At 50.9% G+C, this 26759-nt stretch overlaps 1 protein-coding gene across 1 annotated transcript in view; it reads left to right on the forward strand.

Moving 5' to 3' along the window:
- Window positions 1–26759, forward strand: part of TSPAN11 (tetraspanin 11) — a 67008-nt gene that overhangs the window by 11296 nt on the left and 28953 nt on the right. The window contains exon 2 of the mRNA XM_021690686.2: window positions 18224–18318. Within this exon, the coding sequence (XP_021546361.1) occupies window positions 18235–18318 (84 nt within the window). The 5' untranslated portion in view covers window positions 18224–18234. The remainder of the gene's footprint in view (window positions 1–18223; window positions 18319–26759) is intronic.

Consider the following 26759-nt stretch of genomic DNA (forward strand, 5'->3'; position numbering starts at 1 on the left):
AATTTGCACTCGGCTGGGGATCACACCCTGGAGGAGGGGGCAGCAAAGGGGGCCTGTACATCTGAGGACCTGGTCCCCTGCGTCAAACCTGGTGGGAGTCCTTGTTGAGTCTGAGGGGGGTGGTCGGTGTTGATTGGGGGCCCAGAGCGCCTCCCACATCCTCTAGACTGCTTCAGGGAGCCATGTCTTACACCCCTTCACCCTCAAACGCACACAACAGTGAAAGCATACCCTGGGCCCTAAGAACAGATGCCCCGTGGGGCTCCAGCTCCCGTCTAAGCCCTAAATCCAAGCTTGGGAGGCCCGCGGGGCCCAGAGCATCTCCCACTCTGTCTGGCTCACTGGGGGCTGTGGATGTTTGGAAGTCTCTCCCTCTGCTCTCAGAGTCATGGCCACCCAGCCCTCCGGCCTTCTCGAGTTTCTGTCAGGCACTTACAGCTGACCATTGGCTGGACCACCTGTGGGTGGATGGTGGGGTGACAGGGAGGACCTGCTGCTTCCATCCCAGCTCTGCACCTGAGGTGGCAGAGCAGAACTGACCAGGGAGGGCAGCGCTGGCTGGCCTCCTGCCCCAGGCCTATCTGCAGTTGGCAGCCTTTTTGCCTCACCATGATCACGTGGCCTCAGATACGGAGGCTTAGGTGCAGCTTCCAAAGACCAGCCCAGGCCCAGTTTCCTTGCCTGTGTAGAGGGCCTGGAAAGTTGTCATGGGCAGCGTGAGCCCACATATGCTGGAAGCTGCTTTGTGGAGAAGGGAGAAGGAGCTCTATCAGTTGTCATGCCCCAGTGTCCCCAGGCCCTAGCTGAGGGCGGAGAGCAGGGCTCAGTTGTGCCAGAAGCCTGCTGGGTGGAGGTGGTCTCATCATCAGCTAGGAGCTGGGAACTAATCAGAGAAGGCTGATGCGGTGGCAGATCCTGGAAGGCAGCCCAGCTCATGAAATGGCCTGGCAGGAGCCAGACGAGGGCATGCTCCTGGGAGGCAGGCACCAGAAGCTGGGGCAGGAGGATCTCCAGACTGGAGGTGGGGGGAGAGGGGGTTAGGAAGGCTCCTCTAGAGCAGCACAGGAGGTGGATGGGAGGGTGGACCTGTATTTCAGACAAGGTTGTGTGTTTTTGAATAAGTTTCTCCATCTGTGAAATGGGGATCCTAAGAGTGCCCACCTCTTAGTTACTGTGAGAAGTACTATAATAATTATGTCATCACTCTTATAATTATTATTATTCCCATCCTCTGTGCAAGCAACCAGTGAGCTAAAGCCTAGAGAGGACAGAAATAGCAAACCCCATGTCCTCGTACAGGGCTGCTGCCATTCCCCGGTGGCCTTGGGCCCACTTGCCCAGGACAGACGCCATATTGAAAAAAATGAGGTGGGGCTGTGGAAGACAATTTGGCAATTCCTCAGTAAGTTAAACATGTGACCCAACAATTCCACTCCTAGGCATTACCCAGAGGCATTGGAAACAGGTGCCCAAACAAAAACGTGTACACGAATGCTCATAGCAGCTCTATTCACTATAGCCAAAAGGTGGAAACAACCCAAATGTCAATCAACAGATGCATGGATAAGTAAAAGGTGGTCTATACATAATTCAGCCGTAACAAAGAATAAAGTACAAATCCATGCTCAAGCATGGATGAACCTTGAAGACATTATGCTAAGTGAGAGAAGCCAGACACAAAAAATCATATATTGTATGATTCCACTGATACGAAGTATTCAGAGTAGGCAAATCCATAGAGAAGCTCAGTGGAGGTCTCTAGGAGCTGGGGGGAAGGGGAGTGAGGAGTGAGTGCTCAGTAGTTACAAGGTTTCCATTTGGGGTGATGAAAAGTTCTGAGCTAGATAGTAGTGATGGTTGTACAACATTGTAAATGCCCTTAAGGCCACTGAATTGTACACTTTAGAATGGTCACAGTGGTAAATTTTATGTTATGTGTATTTTCCCTCAGTAAAAAAAAAAAAAAAAAAAGAAAACAGTGGGTGGAACTGGGGCCAGGTGGGGGTCAGCAGAAATGGAACTATCTATAAAATGAAGGGTCTCTCATGATCTCAGATGAGTCTATGATAAGGGATGTAGATTTCTATGATGTAGACCCCAGCAGTTATCCCCCTGCTTCTTTTCACCAGGGACAAGTATGGGGGACAATATGCAATTAAAGAATAAAAAAGCTAATGCCCACATCTTGGTCTCATAGAGTGCTAAAGCTGGGTTTCTTTGTGGTTCCAGCTTTCGGGTAAGTGGGGAAGGGGGAGACAGTGATCAGGTGGGCTTGAATGGGGGGATTCCAGGGGAGTAGCACACCCCTTCAGCCAGAGAAGCTATTATCTGTTTTATTTTTTTTTTTAAGACTTTATTTATTTATTTGACAGAGAGAGACACAGCAAGAGAGGGAACACAAGCAGGGGGAGTGGGAGAGGGAGAAGCAGGCTTCCTGCTGAGCAGGGAGCCTGATGTGTGCCTCAAACCCAGGACCTTGGGATCATGACCTGAGCTGAAAGCAGACGCCCAATGACTGAGCCACCCAGGTGCCCCGCTATTATCTGTTTTATATGTTAGGTTCTACATACAAATTGCTTTGAAAGAATGTAGCTAGAACACCAACTTGCTCATAAAATGAGGCACAGAGAGAGACAGTGATTTGCCCAAAGTGCTGACGAGTAGTGAGGGAAATCCTGAATTAGACCCCCTGACTCCTGGGCCTTTGCTTGCCCACCCCTGCCCCCCAGCCAAACTCCATCTGCTAATGCCTCCATAAATATCATCCCTCAGTGTCAGCAGATGTTCCTAGCATCCTTTTGGCAATTCCCCTTTGTTTGGGAATCACGGGAAGGGAGGACCACCCTTAGTGCCTGTCCCCAGGAGGGAACAGGAACACACACAGTCCCCAACAAATCCCCTCATGCCAAGCTCCAGCCTTCCCTTCGGGGATGATGGCCCAGCAGCCCCCCACCCGGACAGGGGCTCAAGCACGTGTCTCCACATGGGTGATGAAAACAGCAGCTCTTTCTGGGTGGAAATCTTATATCCATTCATTCACGAAGATCGGGGAAATTATAATACAGATCCATCTCCAAGTGTGGGAAAAATTATAGACTGTATTCTTCACTATAATTAAGCTGGTTTTTAGAGGGAGCAGTAAGTATATTAGGCAATGCGTTTTTCTTTTTAAAAGGTGTCTTTGAAACCTAATGTGTCAAAATTAAAACCCTGTGCTCTTTGTTCAGAGAGGTAGTGGTTTTCCTCATTGGGTTTAGGGTTTTACTTCTCGCTCTCGGCTCCTCTGCTCCCCTAGCCTGGTCCAGCAGTGCAGGTGGTCAGCCAGGGCCAGCTGCTTGGACTGACAGTGGGCTGGGCTGGCCCACCCTTGACCGCCCTGGACAACACAGTGTCCACTACAGCCTCTTACAGAGCTACAACAAATCAACCGGACACAGGCCTGGTTCTCCCTTCAGATGCCCACACTCCATGGCGGATTTTAAAAATTCATTTAAAGGAATGCTTCTTCCCAAACCCCAGGATCTGGTTTATAACCTGCTAAACCATTTGGGTTTATTTAATCTAACTTCATAAGTAGTGACTCTAATTCTATCACTCCCTGAATCAGAAAGTTCACCAGTACCCATTGCTTTCATAATAAAGTCCAGACTCTTGAGCCTGGCATATAGCTAATTTGTCACCTTCTTTGACAAATTCCTACTTGTGCTTGAACTCTCACTAGTAGTTCCTCTCCTGGACACACTTTTCTCTCTGAACTTCATGCATTGGGTTGGATGATGCTGATGACAGTCTCCCATGATGGGAGCTCTCTGAGGTCGGGGCCTGCTTTATTCATCCTCTTCTCTTTAATCTCCAGCCCATTACATCACATAGCCAGGCCTCGAGTGCTCAGTGAATTAACAGATTAATTAATTAGTTGATCTCAGAAGGGAAAGGAGATACATGAAGCACCAACAAGATGACCACAGCAATAAATGAGGGGTAGGCCTACAGCAGGCGGTCGCAGAAGAGCAGAGTGAGTGGATTGACTAGGGGTTGATGAAGGAGGGCAGATGGGGGACATCTGGGTGCAGTGGTAAGGGTTGGGGCAGGAAGTGGTGACACTGGAAAAGAGGAGTGGGTCATAATCCTGAAGATGGGTGCCCTGGGTGGGTGGCTGGATGGGAGTGTCAGGGATACCAGATGGCCGGGTTGGTGGGGGAGCTACTGACTTAGTTTCAGCTGGGCTGGCAGCCACATGAGAAAGCCTAGTGCCCAGCAGGTTTCTGAGAGTCGTCAGCTTGGGAGACGTAGGTAGAGCTGGGTGTGAGTGAGGTTGAAAAGGATTGACAGGAGGCAAAGCACAAAGAATGGTCCCCACCTTGCCCCCCGGAGGTAGTGCCAGCCTTTAATTAAAGGAGTGCACCAAGAAGAGGACCCAGCCAATGAGACTGAGGAGAGCACAGAGTCAGTGACTCGGCGTCATGATGTCATGACATTCAGATCAGAGCAAATTGGAGACACAGGAAGGATTGGGCAGGGGTGGGGCCGTGACACCAGCCGCGGAGAGAGAGCTTCAAAAGGAAGGTGCGCTCAGTAGTGTCCAATTCAGCAGAGGTGAAGCAGGATGAGGTGGGAAAAGCTGACTCTGGCTTTGGCGATCAGAAGTGACTGTGGGATGAGTGGAGGGGAGGGGGTGGCTGGACTGTGGTGGGCTGCACCACGACCGGACAGGGAAGTGAAGCTTCAGGCCCAGGTGGTGAAGAGAAGAAGGGTCCAGCAATGATTTGAGAAGGAGACAGGATGCAGGGCCACGTGGGACTTGGGAGGTAGCCTCCGTGTCCACCAGGTCAGGCTCGGGAGCCTTCCACCTGCAATCGCTCGCATCCTGGCTCTGGGTGCCAGTCTGCTTGGGGACCACCGCGTTGCTCTTGGAGAGGGAGCTACAGTAGGCCTTTCTTTCTTCTTCTCTTTGAGTGGGACATTCTACAGCGAAGACTCTGACTCCTACGGACAGGATTCAGTTAGAGACAAAGCTGGGCCTCTGAGAGAAAAGAAGTTTCTCTCTTTTAATAGTCCAGGGCAGGCCAGCTGTCCTGCTCCGCAGTCACACAGGGATCCAGGTTCCTGCCCTCTGTTGTCTCTGCCCTCCCCAAGGGCAGGATGTGGTCTCCAGGCATGGTCCCCTGACCAGCAGCATCAGTAGACCCCTGGAAACTTGTTGGAAATGCAAATTCTCAGGCACCACCCCAGACCTACCGAATCAGAATCTCAGGCTGGGGCCCAGCTCCTTGTGGCTATAAAGCCCTCCAGGGGATTCGAATGTGCCCTAAAGTTGGAGAACCATTGCTTTGGAGGGCTGTGCTTGTTTGCATGGTGGAAGCTCAGTTTCAGGCACATCTGTGCTCCTACTCCCAGCGGCAAGCCTGGACGTGGCCCTTCCACACACATCCCATTGTCAAGAACTGCCAGTTGGCCAGGTCTAGCTGGGAAATGTGGTTGCTACTGAGGTGGCCGCGTACCCACCTGCAACTCCGTTATAATAGAAGGAAGGGGAGACAACTTTTGACAGACCACTAACAGTCTTGGCTATCTTAGAAATTAGACTTAAGGGGCGCCTGGGTGGCTCAGTCGGTTAAGCGTCTGCCTTCGGCTCGGGTCATGATCCCAGGGTCCTGGGATCGAGCCCCACATCGGGCTCCCTGCTCAGCGGGAAGCCTGCTTCTCCCTCTCCCACTCCCCCTGCTTGTGTTCCCTCTCTCGCTGTGTCTCTCTCTGTCAAATAAATAAATAAAATCTTTAAAAAAAAAAAAGAAATTAGGCTTAAATCAGTTTTAATCCACCTCCCATTCTCTAGAAAAAAGAGGAGGATAGCTACCTGCAGATCAGAGTTGAGGTTTATATGTTTAAAAAGGTACATGGGGGTGGGAGGTTCTCAGTGGTACCAGCCCCCCAGTGTCTGCCCACCCAGTATATTTTTGTGCTGCCCAGGCTCTGTTTGCAAACCTCTAATAAAAGTCAAAAGTCCACCCAGCTGGCTCCATCAGACGGAAGGCACCCAGTCCCGGCAAGGAACGCAGGAGAGAAGGAAGATCAGAAATGAGCAGCTGGGTGCTTGCCAGGGCAGCTGTGGGCACCCGCATAGACCGTGCCCTGTACAACTCCAGTGGCAGCCATTCACGGGCGCCTGATGTGTACAGCGCCTCCTGGAGTTGAGGGGTGTAGCTGCCCTGTCTTTGTCGCATTCCTCTGAGCCATCCCTCTGCTGAACCCCAACACCTTGGGCTCTGGGGCCTTCCTCCTGCCCTTGCTCTTTACCATATAGATCTTGAATGGGCCGCCTCTGAAACCTCCATCCTTGCTGTGCGAGGCTTCTCATGGAGGTATCTCCATGCTCCAAGTACCAAGCTTGGACAGAGAAATCAACTCTGGCTGGAGGTGACTTTTTTCTTTCCTCAAATCCTGATGAGGGGCACCTGGGTGGCTCAGATGGTTAAGTGTCTGCCTTCGGCTCAGGTCATGATCCTAGGGTCCTGGGATCGAGCCCCACATCGGGCTCCTGGCTCGACAAGGAGCCTGCTTCTCTGTCTCCCTCTGCCTCTCTCCCTGCTCATGCTCTCGCTCTCGCTCTCTGTATCTCTGTGTCTCAAATGAATAAATAAAAAATCTTTTAAAAAAAAAATTCCTGATGAAAGGCCAGAACTGAGAGGTCTTGACTTTGACACCAACACCAGCGATGGGTGCCTGGGTCTGCTAGAGGAGCCTCAGCCCCCTCGGTTATAAAGTAGAGGTGACGGCACCTGAGACCATTAAATGAGAGACCTGGCCTCTTCACTGGCTGCCGCCACAGGGGGCTGGGGCTTCTGACTCCTGGCCAGGGAGTCAAAGGGGCGCCAGGGCCAGAGGTGGCTTCTCAAGGCCCTGAAACACCTTGTCTCCATGACTAGGAAATCTTAGTTTCTGAAACACAGGCAGAATGACTTGCCTCCCTCAGATCGGGCATTTATTTAATGAACTCCTTTCAGGTTGGGTGCACACACACTCTTACCTCTCACAGCTCCGCTGCTCTGCTGCTGAGCATTTTAAGGAGGAAGCCAGACGTGGTTGGCGCCGAGATCCCACTGAGGTGGGCCTCCGGGACTCCAGGCTTTCCCAGCCTCTGCTGGACAGCCACCTGGAAGGACTGGAGTGAAGGCAAGGAAAAGAGGGTGTGCGGTTCAGAGAAGGGGATGCTCACCTTCCAAACCTGTCAAAGCCGCCCCTCCTGCTGTGGTTTCTTGTGAGGTCTGATTCCATGAGGATGAGCCTGACAATGCGCCAGGGGTATCCCACCAGCAGGGGCTGTCCTGTCACTGTTTGTGCCTTGTTTGGGTGTTTTTCGAAAGAATTTTCTACTTTGGCATACCCTGGACCAAGGTCTGCGTTTCTTACCTGAGGCTAGAACTGAAAGATGAGGGGAAAGAGGGGACGACATGGAAGGCTCTGGGGAGAAAACAGAGCAAGTCCCTGGGCTGGCTTCTTCAGGCTCCCCAGGAGGCTCTGTGCTAGACCATGGGGTCCTTCACATTCATGCAGGTTCAGGACCCAGAAGGGAGGGAGTGAGATGTGCTTCTCTCTTTCCCATCATCTTTGACTTAGGTGTCGTGGGGAACTGGGTGAGAAATATTTGTATGACGCTTAAAGAGTGCGGGAGCTTTCCCGTGGCCCCTTAGTGCCCGTGTTCATCTGTTCATTCATTCGTTCAACATCTAGTGAATACCCATGTGTCAGGTGCTGTGGTGGATGTTCAAGGTACAGAACTGAGCTCAGATTTTAGCAAATAATGCAGTTAAGGGAAATGCTTTAGGCTAGGTGGATGGGGGCTGGTGACCCTGTGTGTAAGAGCGTGTGGCGGGTTGGAGAAACCTACAGCAGGTGGAGGGGATGGGGGCAGAGAAGTTCTGAGGCTTCAGGAATACTGACTGTCATTGACAAGCACTATGAGATAGTGGCAAAGAGCCAGGATTGAACATCTAAACTGCGACATTTTTACATGAAATGGGGCACTACCAATAATCATGCCTAGGCAGTAGGTGTAAACCAAGGTTGTACTGGCGAAACTGGTATTGTGCGGGCAGACTGGAGCATATGGTCCTTCTGAGAAGAGTCCACCCTGAAGTCAGACTGCCTGACTCCAAATGCCACCCCCTGTTTACTAACAGTGTGGCCCCGGGCAAGCTCTCTGACCTCTGTCTCCCTTTCCTCGTCTGTAAGGTAAGAGTGATGCTCATGCCTACTCACAGGATTATTGTGAGGAGCAAAAGAGGTACTACTTACAAAGTGCTTAGAACCATCCCCAACTCATGGCACATGATTAATATTAATATATTAATTAATATCAATTAATATCAGCCATTGTTACTACTAGGCACATGATCATATACACAGAGCCTTAGGTGATACAGGAGTGGTTAGAAGTTACCATGCCAGTAGTAAGTCCTGGAGTAGAGTGGCATCTCTACCCAACCGAGTGAGCGAGATAGTCCTTCCAGTTTTGTGGATGAGAGAAACTGAGGCTCAAGATCATAGAGCAAGCCAGAAACAGAAGTGGGACTAGTAGGTGCAAGCCTAGTCCTCCTTGAGACACAGGAGTGGGGATGGGGGCACCAGTGAGAAGAGAGGGAATGGATAGGGGCACATCATTAATGACATCATTGGCCCTGCTTTGATGGCAGAAGCCCTGCCAGTGCTGCCCATGGAGCCCCACCCGCAGGACCCCAGGCTGTGGCCCTGCCTTTGAGGGCCTCCTCACACCCCACTGAAGGTGTTACTTTTGCAGTGCCTTGCCGTGTTGAGAGCCAAAATGAGGTGCTTCATGATCCCTGTATCCCCTGCCTTCCCCCCACTTCTATTTATTTCATAAAATGATATATTATTTCAGCAACATGATTAACAAAACTGAAGAATACACATTCTTTTCGATGCACATGGAACATCCACTAAAAGAAATGGTTTTCTGGGCCATAAAGCAAGTCTCAACAAATTTCAAAAGACTGAAATCACACAGAGCATCTTCTCCAGCCACAGTAGAATCAAGCCAGAAATCCACCAGAAAAATACTACTAAAATATTTCCAAAATGTTTTAAAGTCAAGTGACACACACATAATCTTGGAGGAAAAAAGGAGTTGCAGTGGGAATTAGAAAAATACTTTGAAATGAATAGTGACAATACCACAAATCAGCATGTACAGAAAGCAACCAAAGCAGTACTCAGAGGGAAATACGTAGCCTTCAATGCGCGTGTGCACTCTGAAAAAGATCAAAAAGTTCTACAATTAAGATCTCTGCACTTTACTGTATGTTTGTTAAGCTTCAATTTTAAAAGTTTAGAAAAACAGAAAATCATCTGATGTAACAAATTTACATGAAAATACAAGTGAGTGATGACATTTAACTATATCTACATTCTAAGAAAGATTTATCTAACTAAAGTGATTTTTGTCACACGTTCAAACTGGAAAATTTCAGTGGTCGGTGTAGGAGAGTTTAGAAACCTTTTGAATGGACCTTAGGCCAACCCATCCAGCAGGAGGTTATATGAAAATTGCATTTTAAGGTCACGTGGGGTAAAACAGAGCTTAGAAAGTAAGATGTTGATGAATGATTTAAAGATAGAGAGAGAGAGAAGACTAGGAAAAATGAACCAATATATTTTCGTAAGTAGAGATTTAAGCCTAGGAAGTAGAAACCCAGGGAGTTCATTCCTGGTATCAGTGGGCTACTTCTAGGATCACCCTTAGAAAAGGCCCCCTACAACAATCAGTTGCCTTCCAATGTATAATTGATTCCTCTATACTTCTATAGAAAACATAATTCTCTATAATTCTTACCCTGTCTCCTTCCACCACTGGTTATTTGGTAGGTTCTTATGATTTTGAGGCTCACCTTAATATTAACCTTAGTTAAATCTTATTAATATCTGTATCCCTTTTCTTTTATTTATTTTAATTTTTTTAAAGATTTTATTTATTAGAGAGAGAGCGAGCATGATTCAGGAGGGGCAAAGGGAGAAGCAGACTTCCTGCTGAGCAGGGAGCCCGATGCGTGGGGCTCAATCCCAGGGCTCTGGGACCATGACCTGAGCTGAAGGCAGATGCTTAACTGGCTGAGCCACCCAGGTGCCCCGTATCCTTCTTCTTTTAAAATGACTTTCCTGTCTAAACCAGTCTACTGTGTTCAAGTAAGGTCCTGACTTTCTGCAGTAGATTCTTCGTGTCACCCAGAAACAGGGTCTCCTGTCACAGTCATCTAGGTAGAGTCCACTAGCAGGTGGGTGGGCTTAGGTGCAGAGGCCGTGAAACTCTATCACCAGCTCTCAGATACATGGCCTCAGGCTGATGTATTCTGTAGGGTTACCCACACATTGTCCTCCATTAGAGAGGCTCTTAGGGAGTTGGTTGTATTGATTCCTTTGTTCTTGTGTGGCACTGAGCTTATAAAATGACAGTGCACGTAGTTCTTGTGAATTCTCCATCCTGTTGGATCCTCACAACCACCCTTCAAGGGAGACAAAGCTGGACCAGCAACAGGTCCATTTCACAGAGGAGGAAGCTGAGGCCAAGGGTCACACTGCTCTAGGTGATAGCTGGTATTCACACCCAGTCTTCTAACCTGCTGACTACTACTATCTTTGTTCATTGATTCTTGTCAGAAGCACTAGGGAGGTCCTTATTTCATGGGTGAGGCTGCAATTTACAAAAAGACCCAGAAAAACATACCAAAGCATGGTACCCATCTCCAGGCAGAGAGTCCAAAACTCAGTTTATGTGTAAGTGTGGAGAACAAGAGAAGAACCAAACCACCTGCTTCAGGTTATGAGTGGAGCCCTGACGGATCCATATAATGCATGTGGGCACTTGCAAATAAAGTAAAAAAATAACCCATGTACTTAGGAAAATATATCTCTCCGAGCATAAAAACTAAGACTTCTTAATGCTAGGATTTTAATTCAGGGTCCGCCTACAGCACCATCCATATGACGCTATAGTTAGCAATCGAACCTTAAGTTTGGTCCAGAAGAGTTTGGTCCAGAAGTTTGGTCCACATTCATTTACCTGCACACAACAAATATGGTGATATAAAGAAACAGCTGGTGGTGGCCCAGAGGCCCCAGGCCAGCCCATGCCCCACTGTAACCCTAGCAGCTGCTGGCTCCCCAGGCTCGAAGTCGAGGAGATGGAGGACCAGGAAGAAGAGGATAGTCCCCCCAGAGGATTCCCCCAAGCAGTTTGGTATCTTGGTGGTGACAGCCAGCATGGTACTCTCGACCCAGGAATGCTGGCCCCACCACCTCCCGCAGCCCCCGCCTGGGGTCTCTGCCTGGGGAAGCTTCCCTCATTCTTAGCTTCAACCAGAGGCCACCAAGCTGAAAGAAGTTACAAGAAGCCAAACCTAGAACTGCCAGACAAATGTAAAACATCTCCATCCACGCTGTGCATGTCTCTCCACGTTCTAGTTCTGTGCCTTGGTTTCCTCTTTGGTAAAAGGGGTAGGACACCATCATGGGATCGTTTTAAGTAATAAATTAATTACTGCACATAGAGCACGTAGCTCAATGCCTAGCACGTGGTTAGCACTTAGTAAAGGTTTAATTATTATTATTATATCAGCCAATCAATCTTGTTGGTGCCCATGGAGCTAGGAGACCAGGTCCCTCCCCTGCTGCCTCTCTGCAGTGTGGCTTTGGCCCCAGTATGGACCCCCCTCCCGGGCCAGGCTTGGCTTTCTTGGTTCTCAAACGGGCCAAGCTAGTAACCCCTTGGGCATCTTTTAGCTAACCCACTCAGAGGGTTGGAGAAAACCCCACTTTCCTGACTGCTTCCGAGGGACCGTCCACCCACCGGGGAACGGGTCTGCCAAGTGGAAATTAAATGAGAGAAAGACAAGGACAAAAAAGGGCAAAGCTGTCTGCGTGGGGAAGAAACCACGTTACGCAGGACTGCGACCCGGTTTCATTAGGAACCTAAATTAAGTTATAAATTCAGCCACTTAGATTGTGTTTTTCCTTTCCAACTGTTGTTGCCCATCCTGCAGGCATGGCCCCTAGTTGGCCAGGAACCCAGAGGTGGAAACTGGTGCTTACCGAGGAGAAGGGGTTGGGGAGGGGTCTCCCCGCTAGCAAATGCACACTGGTTTTGTGTTTATTTTAGAATCACTCAGTTCCCCAGGACCCCCCTCCCCCACCTCAGATATGGGGTGCTCACCCCTTAGGAAATGAAGAATCAGGGCACCCCCAACCTGAGCTTTTGCGAATGGGAGCAGACAGAGAAGAGGCTGGCGAGATCCCAGGAGTAGAGAGTGTAGGGAAAGGAGAGAAGTCACAGCGAAGAGTGGCCAGCAGGATTGTCCCCAGGCCCCTAACCTGATTTGCTAGCCTTTTCTGCGGCCACAGTGCCCAGCCAGACTTCCAGGCCTTTGCTCACATCACACCGTCCCCTGTCCTGTTCTGCCTGCGGTGGCCCTACCTGTCCCCAAGGGCGAGATTCAACGCCCCCGCCCCCACCACCGTCCCAGTGTGGCAGAGTTACTGCCACTTCCCGTGGGCCACCATCAGGGTGTAGAGGTGATCTGCATGCCTGTGCCGCACACCCACCGTTGCTGTGAGCCCTGCAGGACTCGCTCCAGTGGCTCTGAGGACCGCTCCTGGCACATCACGGGGACCCCATGCATGTTTGCCGAGTGAGTGGAGGATGGGGCTGGCCCAGGGGCTGACAGTGCCGCAGTACTTACCTGTGATTTCGACAGTCTGCTCCTAAGGACTCCACACCCCCTGCCGCCATCACCCCCATCACCGTTAGAGGACTCAGCTCTGATGCCCAGCCATCCTGCAGGGGGGTCCACTCTGCTCCCCGGTGCTCACCCTGGCTGAGCCTTGCCCTGTGCAGCACGAGTTCCCACACATCTGGCCAGCCCACTGGGCTCCTTCCACAGACCCTCCATCTTTTCTGCATTTTGAGACTCTACTCGGGGCGGGGTGGGGGATGGCAATAGAAGAGATCATAATCCCCAGTTCTCACGGCTCATGACTCTACACATCTGGCCTGATGAAAGTCCCCGAATCTATCACGTCGTCATCAAGGCATGTGCAGTTGCTTTTCTGAGCATCCTATGGCATGGGTCCAGCCCCCAGGCCACTGGCTGACCTTGACTGCCAACTTTGTTCTGCACTCGGAGCGTTGGTCTGGAGGGACAGGCACCCCAAAGCCACACTACCCGGCTGTCTGGGAAATCTCTGACATCTCAGCAGGAACAGGGTCCCAAATGTGCATTCGGAGCAAGAGGGCGCACCCAGCCCGAGTTCCACCCCCACCCACTCAGTTCTGTCTATTCAGATGCGAAGGGTAATCATGGTGCAGGGTTATGGTCCTCGGACCAGCAGTAGCAACAGCACCTGGAAGTAGGGTGACCCACCATCCAGTTTGCCTGGGGTGACCCGGGTTTAGCACTGAAAGTCCAACATTCTGAAAAATCCCTTGGTAAGTCCTGGGCAAACCGGGTCATTAGCCACCGCAGATAACTCTGACACTTGTGCAGGAACACCACGGCCCTGCCCTGTGGATGGGAAAACAGACACCCAGAGAAGGGCAGTCAGGAGCCCGAGTGCTGGTGGCTAGAAAGGGGCAGAGCCAGGGAGTCCCGCCTCTGAGCGCAGCTCAGCAGCCTGGCTCAGGCAGCAGGTGCCGCAGACGCACCGAAGTCAAACCAGTCGGCTTGCTAGGAGATTAAAAAGGCACCAAAAAGGACCCAAACCCGTTGCTGTTGTCAGTGGGCCCTGGGGTCAGGCAGGGAAGGTGGGGACGGCCATCTTCAGAGCTGGGGGGACCCTGCTGAGCCTGGAGCCTGTGGATAGGCAGCGAGGAGCTGGTGCCCCAGATGTAGGCACAGTGGAGCCATGGCGCGGAGGGAGGGGCAGCAGGTCTCGTAAGAGGCCAGAGAAGAGATCAGCTTGGCTGAAGCGGGGCTCTAGGAGACACGGTCCCCTCTTCTTTGTACTCAGGCTAGTCTGGGACCCCATGACAAAATGCCGACTACCTCCTCCGTGGGGGCAGGGGTGAGGTGTCTCTGCCCTGCCTGCCCCCACTGTCTCCTCTTGCCCCTTAGGGACACTTCCTCCCATGGGTTCGGAAAGCCCGACTCCCCCAGACAGAAATAAAACCCACTTAGGAAGGTAGTCTGTTTCCCGCAAATCCTCAGACACTCCTCAGAGCTCAGTGAACATGGTCTCGGAGGCTCGGAAGCCCTGGTTCCTCCACTCCTGGCAGGTCAAGTAGCATGCGTTTGCTTTTCTCCTCTCCAGGGGCTACTGTGGCCTTTCCCACTCCCACCGCCCCTCCCCCATGTAGTACTCTCTAACCACAGGGGAGGCCCAGGAAAGCAAGGTCCTGGAGAGGGGTGTCCATTAGGACAGCTGTCCGTCTGCCAGGGGTCCCATCCCGAACCATCTGGCAAGTGGGCTAGGAGTGCCCACCCTCCTAGGAGGCTGGTTGCTTCACCCTCCCTGTCCGCCTATCCTGGGTCACTAGGCAGTAGAGGTAGTGGCATTTGATGTCCCAAAGCTGGTGCACAACAACAGGAGGATGTTCAGTGAGGCCATCCTTAATGAGACTTGCATTTCAGAGAGCCCTTTCAGGGGCAGATGGGCTGGGGCCGATGGGTGCCCAGCGACCAGTTAAGAGGTTAGTGCTGAAGTCCAAGAAAGAGATGACGAGGTCTGAACCAGACCAGTGGCAGCAGGGATGCTGAGCAGGGGACAGACACATATAGGCAGGCAGTGAGTACCACTAAGAGACAGCAGGGGAACCACCCCAGGGAGGTGGAAGAAGAAGCCATGTGAGAGATTGACATGCAAGGGAAAGGCTAGGAGAGCAGGGGAGTATGGGTCCCAGAAGCCAGGGGGCAGGGGCTGGGCCACAGTGCCACGTGCTGGGAGAGATCCCAGTGACATGAAGTAGTGAGGATTCACCTGTGGCAGAGTGGCATCAGTGCAGGATGGTGGTGAGTTAGGGATCCAGGAGAGGGGAGGAACAGGAGATTCAGGCAGATATTTTCAAATGGGAAGGCTAAGGAATCAGCCAGAAGAAGGCCTAGGGTAAAGGAGCTTTTTTTTTTTTTTTTTTGCATTGAAAAGAAGGGAAACTTGTGATTGCTGATTTCCTGAGAAAGATTGTACTCCAAAACCATCTGAGACCCAGGCTTTTTTAAACTGATGACTCTGCCCTTTCAACTCATGGCTCAAAGTAGCTGCTTGAGCCGCAGTCCTTTCATCAGCCTTCCAGGCAACAGGAAGAAGGAAAGGGTGAGGAGAGACATGCCCCCTCCTCAGTCTAAGGATATTTCTGATTATCAGAGATAAAGAATGACATTTATTGATGACAGAGGGATCAATCTACCAGGATGATATCACAACCCCAAATCTGTATGTACTCTATAAAACAATTGCAAAATACGTGAAGCAAAAAGAACAGAACTGAAGGAGAGACAAATTCAGAGTCACATGGGAGTCTGTAATATACCTTTTGAACAGAGAGTGGAACAAGCAGAAACAAAATCAGGGAGGATATAGATGTGAAAAGTGCTGCTAACAAATTTGGTCTAATGAACACACACAGAGTTCCACACCCTGCAGTGGCAAGTTTCATGGCACGTGAAACATACGCACCCGGAAGCTGCATACACCCCTTCTGCCTACGTGCCATTTGCCAGCAGTTAATCCTGGCCGCACCTAGCAGGAAGGGGTGCGGGGAAATATCTGCTCCAGGTGGCTAGTACCCACTAACACTGAGGGATTCTAGTCCTTAGGCAGAAGGGGAGAACAAGTATTAAGGAAACCAGCCATCTGTGTCCCTTCCTCATCCCCTCCCCTGAGAGCAGGGCACAATGGGTAAGAGCTTGGACCAAGTCAGATGCTCCGCATTCTCTCCTGGCTTTGCCGCTTACTTGCTGTGTGACTCTGGACAGTTTATGTAACTTGGCTCAGCCTCGGTTTCCTTATCTTTCAAAATGGGAATAACCTGTACTTCCTAGGGCTGTTGGGAAGATGGAATAAGATAACACGTGTAAAGCACTTAGTTCCGTGCCTGGCACATAATAAATGCTCAATGAATGTTAGCTGCACAGAGAGGTTAAGTAACTTAGCCAAGGTCACACAGCCAATAAATGACAAGACTAGCTTTCAGATCCAAGCATCTGGCTCCAAGCTGGTACTGACACTTCTTCAGGACCTCTGGCAGCCCCAGCACAGAGCCCTACCTGTAGTGGGGATGCCGTGGGGGGACTGGGGGACTGCTACCACCAATTAGCCACGTCACTTTAGAGAGTGTTAATTTCCCCACTCCCTCTGCAGAAGGTTGACTTAATGAGCCCAACATTTCCCATGACCCTGACATTCTGTGGTTCTGTCTTCTCTACCACTAATGGCTGAAAATTTTACCAATAGAAATGTTTCTTTTTGTTAAATCCCATCTTCTGCCTCAACTCCTTTTTTAGAAATACAGTTTTCCTTTAGAGGGTCCTGACCCCTTGGTTTATAGGACTAGAAGTGTCTGTAGCATGGTTCTGTGGGCCCTGGTTGGGAGGAGAGGGGGAGGCAAAGGGAGAAGAGATGCAGACAGGAGAGGCCAGGCCCCAAACAAACCATCCATTTAGTCATGGCCCGCAGTGGCCCGGTGACACTCTTGTCAGGCACCTGCAGGATGGCCACGTAATAGCTCCTATCCCAGTTGCCCGGCTGACCCCATCTGTCACCATTTCTCACACTTTTTTGTAGGCTTCCTTTTTCCTCCTTCTGTATTTTTTTTTTCCGCTGCACTGCGTCTCAGATGAAATTGGAGAAAAATGGGTTTTGTCCTTTTTTAACCAGAAGACTAAAACTCTTAAATTACCTTCTTCAAGTTCTGCAAATAGAAATCCCAAATAAGACAGCCACCTTTCTCTCTCTCTCTCTCTCTCTCTCTCTCTCTCTCCCTCTCCCTCTCTCTCCCTGTCTTAGGAGCCCAGGAGCTTGAAATAAAAGGCAGGATGGTGGCTTAGGAGGAATGATCCGGGCTTGGCCCAGCACCGGCCAAGGAAAAGGAGCGGGGCAGTGGCAAGGAGGGCCCAACCGGAGGTGGGGAATGAGGGAGAAAGAAATGGAAGTGAGCAAAACCAGTGCCCCATTGCTTGTGGTTCTAGAGTAAGAGGTCCCCTCGAGAGAGCGAGTACCTCAAGGAGCAGCTACTCTGTGAGTGTTAGGCCATGGATGGGTGCCTGGGGGAAATGGAGCCCAGGGGAAGCAGAAAGTACAAGGGCTGTTGTTTAGACTCACCAAGAAGCACACAGGACTACGGGCACAGTGAGCCTCCCCTGCCTGCCTCAGCCCACTGATGTCTCACACGGTTCCCAGAGACTCCAGCAGGGGGCAGCAGGACAAGGAGAGGGAGCATGGTTCCAGGGCAAAAACTAGGAATTCCGGGGCTGGAGGCCTGGGTCCTAATCCCTGCCACACACACTACTAATAATAGCTAATATCTACTGAGCGCTTACTGCTGAGCACCTCACGTAGATGATCCCATTTAATCTTCCAAACAAGCCTGTGACGTAGGCTTCATTATTCTCTCTGCTACAGACGAGGACACTGAGAAATGGGAGGTTGCATGATTGGCCAAAAGCCTCACGTATCTTGTGGCAGACCTGGGTTTGAACCCAGGGAGTCCGACTCCAGAGCTCTTGTACTTCTTCCTGCCAAACACCTGGGCCTGCTGCCTTGCTTCCTCATTTGGAAAGTCATGGTGCAGGGGACCATTGTGGTGGACTAGATGAAGTTGACGTCCTTTCCAGCGTGGACCGCCTGATTTGGGGCTCATGCCTCACCTGTGCACACAGAGGTCCCGTTCAAATGATGCAGAGTGCCAGGTAAATTTGTGCCCTGCAACCCTGATGAGACAGGGGAGGGGAATAAGAATACTTCCTACTGTAGGAAGACTTGTAGGTTGGAGTTATGGCAAAAGGGCAAAACCGAGATCCAAAGGGTCTAGAAAATTCTGTGCAGTTCACCTCTATTGTGCATCCGATAGCCTTTGCATTTCCCTGCTCTTTGCTCCAGGTTACATACCCACAGCCTCAGACCCACCTGGCCAAACAGGCTAGGAAGGAGCTCTGGCTCTGGGAAGGGCGAGGTGGTTTGCTATGGGGCCCCCTGCCAGCCCCCTGTATCTACTTCTTTGCAGGCCCAGCAACCATGGCCCATTCCAAGGCTGAGCAGGACGACTGGCTGATCGTCTACCTGAAGTATTTACTCTTCGTCTTTAACTTCTTCTTCTGGGTAAGTGAATCTTGCACAGACATCCCCTGGCCCAGCACGGAGTGAGTCAAACCACCTTTGTTCTTTGTGAGTCACCACTCGGGCTGATTTCTTCCAAATCGAAGACCACCCATGGGCAAATTCTGCCTACTCTAAAGCAAATATGTACATTTGCCACTGAGGGGGAAGAAAAGAATCTGGTCTGCAGGTTGGCGTGGAGTCCGGACCACAAGGCATCTGAAGAGAGGATTCAGAAACATAACAATGAGCTTTGTGCTCCCGCAGCTATACAAAGGGTCCGGCTCTTTCTTCCCTGCTAACTTGTTGCACCAGGGCCTTGTGGGAAATGTGCCTGCCTGAAATAATTGCCTGTTTTCCACCGTTTGCCTTTCACTGTTAACATTCTCCAGGCCCCAGGGCAGAGAAACAGAAGTCGTGGGGCCGGGGCTGGTGCGGTGGGAGTGGCCTCCATAGTGACTCCCCTCAGGAAGCCTGCCCGGTGAGGTCTTCCGGGCAGAGTGGAGTCTGTCCACTTAAAGCAGTTATCGAGGTAATCGGGAGCAGAATACCACTGGTTCCCCAAAATAACCAGACACTGGAATGTGTGTATTTTGTATTCCAATCTCCCTAGATCTGCAGCGGCGGAAGGGTGCTGGGAGAGGAGGCTTTCCTAGGCTCTGCTGTTTACTGATGGTGCCGCCTGGGGCACGCCACTTAATAGGGCTGAGTCTCTTTCCGCAGCTCCAAAATGGGAATCATTTCTAACTGCCTGGGATTTGTTAAAAATGAGACAACAGGTCCCAAATGGAGTCACTTAATGCTAAGTCTCATGTCACCAAACCGAGACTTAATTACAGTCGCAGCTCTCCCAGAAATGGCATCTTAAACCAGTCAGTCAGGAATCCCCTGATGAGCACTAGTTAGGTAATCCACCTGCTAGACCCCTGCCTTCCCCTAAAGGAAAGTAACCTTGCAATAACCAACCTGCTTTTTTGCCTAGCATAACGTCCTTAGTCCTGCTCCCTTCTGGCTGTAAAAGTCTTTCCTTTGGTGCAAACTCATCGATGCTCCTTTCTATCTGCTAGATTGGATGCTGCCTGATTGGAATCAATTTCTGCTCAAAGAAACTCTTAAAACGTTTAATATACCTCAATTTATCTCTTAACAGTTCAATTAGCAGATGCCCTAAAAGGGTACGTGGCAAGTGCTTAGCTCAGTCTCTGCACATAGAAGGCATTCAGTAAATGCAACATTTTGGATATGTTAGCTGCAGAAGGCTTGCAAATACCACCAAATCAGCCTGCTGGTAGAGCGGAGCTGAGGTCCCTGCTTCCCTTGGGAAGAATTCCCTCCCTTGGCAGAGTCTTAGAAACATCTCAGAAAGGCAAAGGCAAAGATAGGTTATATCTACGTGTTCAGGGTCTTTCATTAAGACTAAATAAATTGCTTGAGATGGGGGGGTGCCTGGGTGGCTCAGTCAGTTAAGCGGCTGCCTTCAGCTCAGGTCATGATCCCGGAGTCCTGGGATCGAGTCCCGCATCAGGCTCCTTGCTCAGCAGGGAGCGTGCTTCTCCCCTGCCTGCCATTCCCCCTGCTTGTGCCTGCTCTCTGTCTCTCTCTCTCACTTTCTGTGTGTCAAATAAATAAATAAAATCTTTAAAAAAAAATTGCTTGAGATGGGGAAATGTGTTAAGACCCTGAAGAATCATGTTACAGGAGTTAAGGATTAGTGGGCACGGCAAGGCCAGTGTTTGGGAGAGCCTTGGAGAGTAGACACTCATTTGATGCTATCTGTTAAAAAGTCGAATCATTTGATGTTTGTTTACATGTCTTTTGCAAATCCCTGAAACGAACCATAAACTTATTTTATTTGCAACTTTTATCTTCCTGTGCAAGAGTTTCCTGAAATAGTAAAGCTGGCTTGATGAAGCCAATGGACTAATAAAGTCACGGTGATGTGATCAGTAAGCTGTGTGGGTGCAGATAGTTTTGATTCTCAGAGGTAAATGCAATAATCCAATAGAGGGCTTAGGATTCTCGTTGAGTGAGGATTTTTTTTTTTTTTTTTAAGAATAAGTATGTTTTTCCCCAATCATAAAAATCTGTGTCTCCACTACGGATAATCCCTAAAATACTGAAAAGTATAAATAAGAAAATAAAAATTGCTCACATTTTGGTATATTAGGTTCCTAGGGCTGCCTGTATAACAGAGTATATAAACTGGGTGGTTTTGTTTTGTTTTGTTTTTTAAACATTTTATTTATTTGAGAGAGAAACAGAGAGCATGAGCAGGGCAGAGGGAGAGGGAGAAGCAGACTCGCCGCTGAGCAGGGAGTCTGACTTGGGTCTCAATCTCAGGACCCTGGGATCATGACCTGAGCCAAGGGCAGACACTTAACTGACTGAGCCACCCAGGCACCCCATAAACTGGGTGGTTTTCAAACAACAGAAATTTATCCTCTCATACCTCTGGAGGCTGGAAGTCCAAACTCAAGGTGTCATCAAGGCCTTGCTCCCTCTGAGACTCTGGGTAGACTCTTTCCTTGACTCTTCCTAAATTCTGGTGGTGGCCGGCAATTCTTGGCAATCTTGGGCTTCCGCTGCATGACTCCGATCTCGGCCTCTGCCATCCGGTTCTGTTCTTCCTGTGTGTCTCTGTCTTTACATGGCGTTGTCTTCTCGTTAGAAGAACCCCACTTGTATCTGATAAGGGCCCATCCTGATGACCCCAGGGCAGAGAAACAGAAGTCGTGGGGCTGGGGCTGGTGCGGTGTTGTAACTTGATTACATCTACAAAGATCCTATTTCCAAATAAGGTCCCGTCACAGGTACCAGAGTTAGGACTTCAGCAAACCTTTTTGGGGACACAATTCAACCCATAATATTCACCATCCAGGGATGACCCCGGTTGACATTCCCTCTAGACGAGGCCCTGATCATGACAGGAGATGGTGGTGACCTGCAGCATGGGAGTGACGGCAGGGATCAAAATATTTGGAGAGAGTCAAGGGATTTGGGAGGTAAAATTAGGTCACAAACTGGTTAAGAGGAAAGAAAACATGTAACTTTGGGTGGACAGTGAAGCCCCTCACTGCAGCGGTAGACCAGAAGGACAAGCAGTTTGGCCTCAGATGGTGAGGTCAGATGGAGGCATGGTGGGTTTGAGTTGCCAGGAGACATCCGAGCAGAGATGCCCTGTGGGAAGTTGGCTCATGGTTCTGGATCATTCCCACCCGATGGTGGCTGCAGCCACAGAAGTAGGTGAAGACCCCCAAGGACATCATGGAGACTGAGAAGAGAAGCGAGAATGAGATGTTGAGGGTCAGGGGTGAGTCTAGGCTTAACAGTGGCCCCCATTTGCCCTGACTGAGAGAACTCCTGAGATGTGGGACTTTCGGTGCTCCCAGCAGGAGAGCTCCACGCAAGCTGAGAGGAGCTGTCCCCCAGGAAGGGTGGAAGAGGGGCTGTCAGGGCGGTGGGAGGCAAACCAGGGGGGACAGTTTCCCAGAAGCTGGAGATTGGCGGGGGGGGGGGGGGTGTTCAAGGGAGAAGATACAGCAAGTATTTTACGGCCTGGAGAGAGGCCATTGGGTTTGACCACATGGTTTATTGGTGGTTGTAGTGAGAGAACTCTCGGGAGAGTAGTGGGGGTGGGGGTCGAGGAAGTAGGCCATCAGTGTAGACAACACGTGCTGGGCAGCAGGAGAAGAGAGAGGGCTATAGCTAGCAGGGCCAGAAGGCTGCTGTGAGGTGCTCAGCCCAGAATATCTTTGGAAGGGCCCTGACCTTGCCTGTGACCACCCTCAGAGGCCCTTCCAGCCAGCGCGGACTGGGAGTCTGTCTGTTCAGTGTTTGCATTCCTTTAGGAGTGGTAGGGAGAGGGACGTGGGGGCGGCGGCACAGGCAGATGGGCAGCGAGCATGTTACCCGAGCAGCTACCCGTGAGGGGGAGCTTCCCCCATATAGATCTCCCTGCTTTGGGATAAAAATAACCCTGCCTGGGGGCCTGGCTGGACATGGACCAGCTTCCCAGGGACCCATTCAGCCAAGCCTCATCCACCTTATGATAGATGGTCCGTTTGGGGAGGTTCAGGCCTCAGTGTCCAGTCCAGAGGCATCCCGGCATTGTCCCCTGGATCGGCTGCGATCTCCTCAGAAGTAGACAGGGGACAGACTGCTGGCCCATCTCCTCCCACAGCAGAGTGCAACGTCATACATCTTGCAGTGCAAAGGCCCTGGGAACTTACCAGAATTCCCTAGGAACGGGGCGTGTCAGTGAAGTTCCCTTCCCACAAGTGAAGGGTCCTCCCCACATACACCCCAGAGTCCAGTTGCCAGCCCTCCACCTGAGCCCCTCTTACAAGACACATAGCAATGCCAGTGTCTACACTGGTCGGTGCTCGCAGCCCTTCCGCCTTCCTCTTAGACTCTACTGCAGAGCATCAGGGAGGGTCTTCAGACAGCTCCAGGCTCCTGCTCACTAACACCCCTGGCTACCACCCCCACCCCTGTGCCGACACAGAGAGGGAGCCCAGACAGCAGAGGCACACTGCCTTTGCTAGGATGATTGGGTTGAACACTCATACTTCCTTTCCCCCAAAACAGTGTTCCTTCCCTGTACATCACCTTGCCAAACTCGGTCCAAATCCAGCACAGCGAGGATGAAGAAACCCTTCCTTGTGGCAGTTATGATGCCTAGTGTTTGTGAGCCACTGCTGGATAAAGACCTTCCTCGGATTATCTCATGCGATCCTCAGATCAACCCGGAGAGTCTGTCTGGCCATTATCTTTGGCAGGGAACAGGCTCACCCAACTCAGAATCTTGCCCAGAGTCTTACAGTGGTCATAAAGAAAGCTAGCGCTGACACCCAGGCATTCTGGTCAATGATAACAACCGACAACTCCATCCCTGATGTTTATTAAGCACTGTTCTAGGTGCTTGGAATGTATCAGCGGACAGAGTCCCTAGGGTGCATGGCACCTCCTGTTGCGGGCTTCCTCTGTGGAAGGCCTTCACCTACATCATTCTGTTTCATCTTCCCAGCATCCCCACAGCCCTGAACAGCTCTATTAGAGCCCCACTGTGCAGAGGGGGGAGCAATATGCCCAAAGACCCAGAGCTGGAGCCCAGGTCTCTTTCACCCCTAAGACTACGTATGAGGCTACCAGCTCTGGGTCCTGGCCTCTCCCCCAGTGTCTTCGGGGCATACGTGGATTAGTATGCCGGGAAGACTCAGGCTCAAGTTTGGGTTCAGATTCAGATCTTATTTATTTGCCATGGGACATGAGTTGCTAGGGACGGAATTGTGACCCCTCAGAATTCATATGTTGAAGTTCTAAACCCCAAGGGTAGGCTCCTAATCCAGTAGGCTTGGTGGCCTTACCAGTAGAGAAGAGAGCTCTCTCTGTATAAACACGCACAGAGAAAAGGCCATATGAGCACACAGTGAGGCAGCGGCTATCTGTAAGCAGGGACGGGGGTCCTCACCAACACTGAATCGGTCAGCACCTTATCGTGGGACTCCCAGCCTCCAGAACTGGGAGAGATAGAAATACATTTCTGTTGTGGAAGCCACCCAGCTATGGGATTTGATCATGGTAACCTGAGCAGACTAAAACATTAGCCAAATCCCTCACTTTTTGGTACTGTCACGGGAGTGTCAGAACTAGAAGAATGAGGGGCGCCGGGTGGCTCAGTCGGTTAAGTGTCTGATTCTTGGTTCCGGCTTGAGTCATGAACTTGGGGTCGTGGGATCGAGCCCCATGTCAGGTTCCACACTCACCTTCCCCTGCCCCTCCTCCCACTCACTCATGTGCTCTCTCTCTCTCTCTCAAATAAATAAATAAATCTTTTTTAAAAGGCTGTAAGAATTAAAAGATGAACATTTGGGAAAATAGCACAGTTTCTGACACACACTTGGTGCTTGGCTCCTGTATGTAGCTCCTTCAGTGGACTAAGTTATACCTTTCTGTACGTTTGGCACTGGCTTTAAGACTCAGGATCATGACCCGAGTAAGAAATACATGGAAGCATAAGAAATGCTCACAGAAAGAATTGTTCAGAAAACCAAGCTTACCCTTACTGTGCACAATGCAGTCTATTTTCTCTTTTACTTTGTGGCATTTTGTTCTGTTTTTTGATGCAGGTTATACCCCACCAAATTTATGGCACAGCCCTAGTGGTTTACATTGCAAAGTTTCAAAACCAGAGCAGTCGGATGGTGCGAACGGCCCCTGCCGTCCACCCTAACGCAGGCAAGACGCAGGTGCAAGTTAGTGGTCACGTGCCAGGTCTGGCGGTCTTAAGCAGACTTTAAACCCTGTCTCCCCGCCTCCCAACCAACCATGTCATGCTTGCACAATTGGAAGGTCATAAATCCGTTTACACTTTGCATTGATTCTTACAACCACCCTTTAATATCTCCATTCCCATTTGGTAGAGATGAAACTGAGGCTCACATGCTTGTCAGAATCCTCTGTCACTTCTGGGTTTTCTGACTCCAATGTCCAGTGCTCTTCCCATCTGCGGAGACCACTGACCAATAATCACAGCCATAGACCCGCTGCTCTGATGCTTACTTGGAATCCAAAATGTCCCCAAGGTTCAAGGTTGAACCTGAATTAGGATGTTTCCATGGGGTGGAGTTTCGGACATGCTGAATATGAAAAATCTAAGCAAGACTTAGGAAGCACCACAATGGATCCTCATCTCCTGTGCCCAGCCTCCCCCCCCACCTCTGGTTCCCCGGCCCCCAACACTCAACCCACACCTGATCCCCCATCCTTCACCATTACCCTATCCCTGACTCCACCCCATCCCCCCTTGCATTTCGATTAACCCAGGATTGATTGGGACAATCTCACTGGGCAGGGAAGGGCCCCTTGGATACAGCTCTGGGTCAGGAACCAAAAATGTCAACACTCTCATGCCTCCTCCCTGGCCCTAAAAAGAAAATGTGATCCGGCTTCCCTACGTGGTGCCTAGGAAATGCTTTTCTTCCCTCCCATTTCCTGCATGGCTCCTTATAGCTCCCATCATCCCTGCAAATGTTGTTCCCTAATTTATTTACTTTAATTAGCTGCTTGGCTGTGTTAATAATCAAAATTTCCCCTGCCTCCCAGGAGCTATGCCAGGCTATGGGAGAATGGGGGGGGGCGAGCTCTGTGCTGCCCCGGGGTGTTGTCTGAGACATTGGTATTTTCCTTGGGGACCAGTGGGGCTTGGCCTCCAGGGAACCCCCCCCCCCAGGATCCCTTAGAGGGGACATGGGCCAACACAGGAGGCAGAGATGGTGGAGGACCCGTGCCCCGGCGGGGCAGGGGCGGTGACTTCAGGACATCTCTCTAGGACTCCCATGGAGAGCCTAGGAAGGAAGAGCCTCTGCTCGCTTTCCTGCCAGGGGTAAAAGGCCCTTCACTTTCACATACATCATCATCCCACCGAACAGGCCTCCGCCTGCCTCCCAGGACATGTCATCTGTGACAGAATGGGTCCCGCGGTTGGTGCTTCTACGGCTCCCCTTCTTAAGATGCTGAAGTCACAGGACCCCCGTGGGGCTGAGGTCATCCCTCCCCTCAATGCTGTCCGGGTCTGCTGGGGGACAGGCTCATACTTGGTGGGGGAGGGAGGATGAACATTGGGTCTGCATGGGCCATCGTGGGTGAGACCAGTCAAGGAGGAAGCCTGTGGTGACAGCCCTGAGCAAGGTGGCTTGCTTTATGGGCAGAGGAGATTTGTATGGATCAGCAGCCTGGCCGGTAACACGGGCACTGAACTGGCCCATAGGGTTCTTGAGTTCTAGTGCGCACTTGGCCCCTGGCTGGTTACAGGACCTTGGAAAGTCACCTCTCTCTGGGCCTTTGCTTCTTCATCCAGAATATAAAAGGGGCCAGACTTGAGTCTTCCCTCTGTCCCTTCCTCCCTCCCCCCTCCTTCCCTAGGGAGCTACCAGGCACTACACTGTGTAGGGCTCTGCTCAGGACGCTAAAATGAGTGAGATCTCACCTAGAGGCTAAAAGGGAGACAGGCAAAGTGACGAATACAACAATATGCCATGACACGCATCCCTCTGGACACCCGTACAAGGCGTGGAAGCCGTGGGGAGGACAGGATGATTTGCAAGACTGGGGGCAGGCTCCCTGCAGGTTCTGAGCGGGGTTTGAAGGAGGAACAGATTCAACAGCTCCAACCCTCAGCAAATCCCGTGACCTCTGCTCTTGTCACAGAAGTAGATTTCTTTGGGGAGAGAGGGAAAGCAGTGCTGTGATTCCTTTTACCAAGGACTCTTTAAAACCAAAGAGCCAAGACAAGAATGACTTGAAGCAGAAAGTGGCTTTTAGCAGGACAAGCCTAGCCTTGAAGATTCAACTCAGTCAGAACTGGTACCCAGGCCACAGGGACATGGTGGGGAGGGGCTGGGAGAAAAGCTGGCCGGCCCTGGGGGGTGTTGGTCATTAATCAA

Source organism: Neomonachus schauinslandi, chromosome 5 (genome assembly GCF_002201575.2).
Source record: "Neomonachus schauinslandi chromosome 5, ASM220157v2, whole genome shotgun sequence".
In the NCBI taxonomy this organism is placed as follows: Eukaryota; Metazoa; Chordata; class Mammalia; order Carnivora; family Phocidae; genus Neomonachus; species Neomonachus schauinslandi.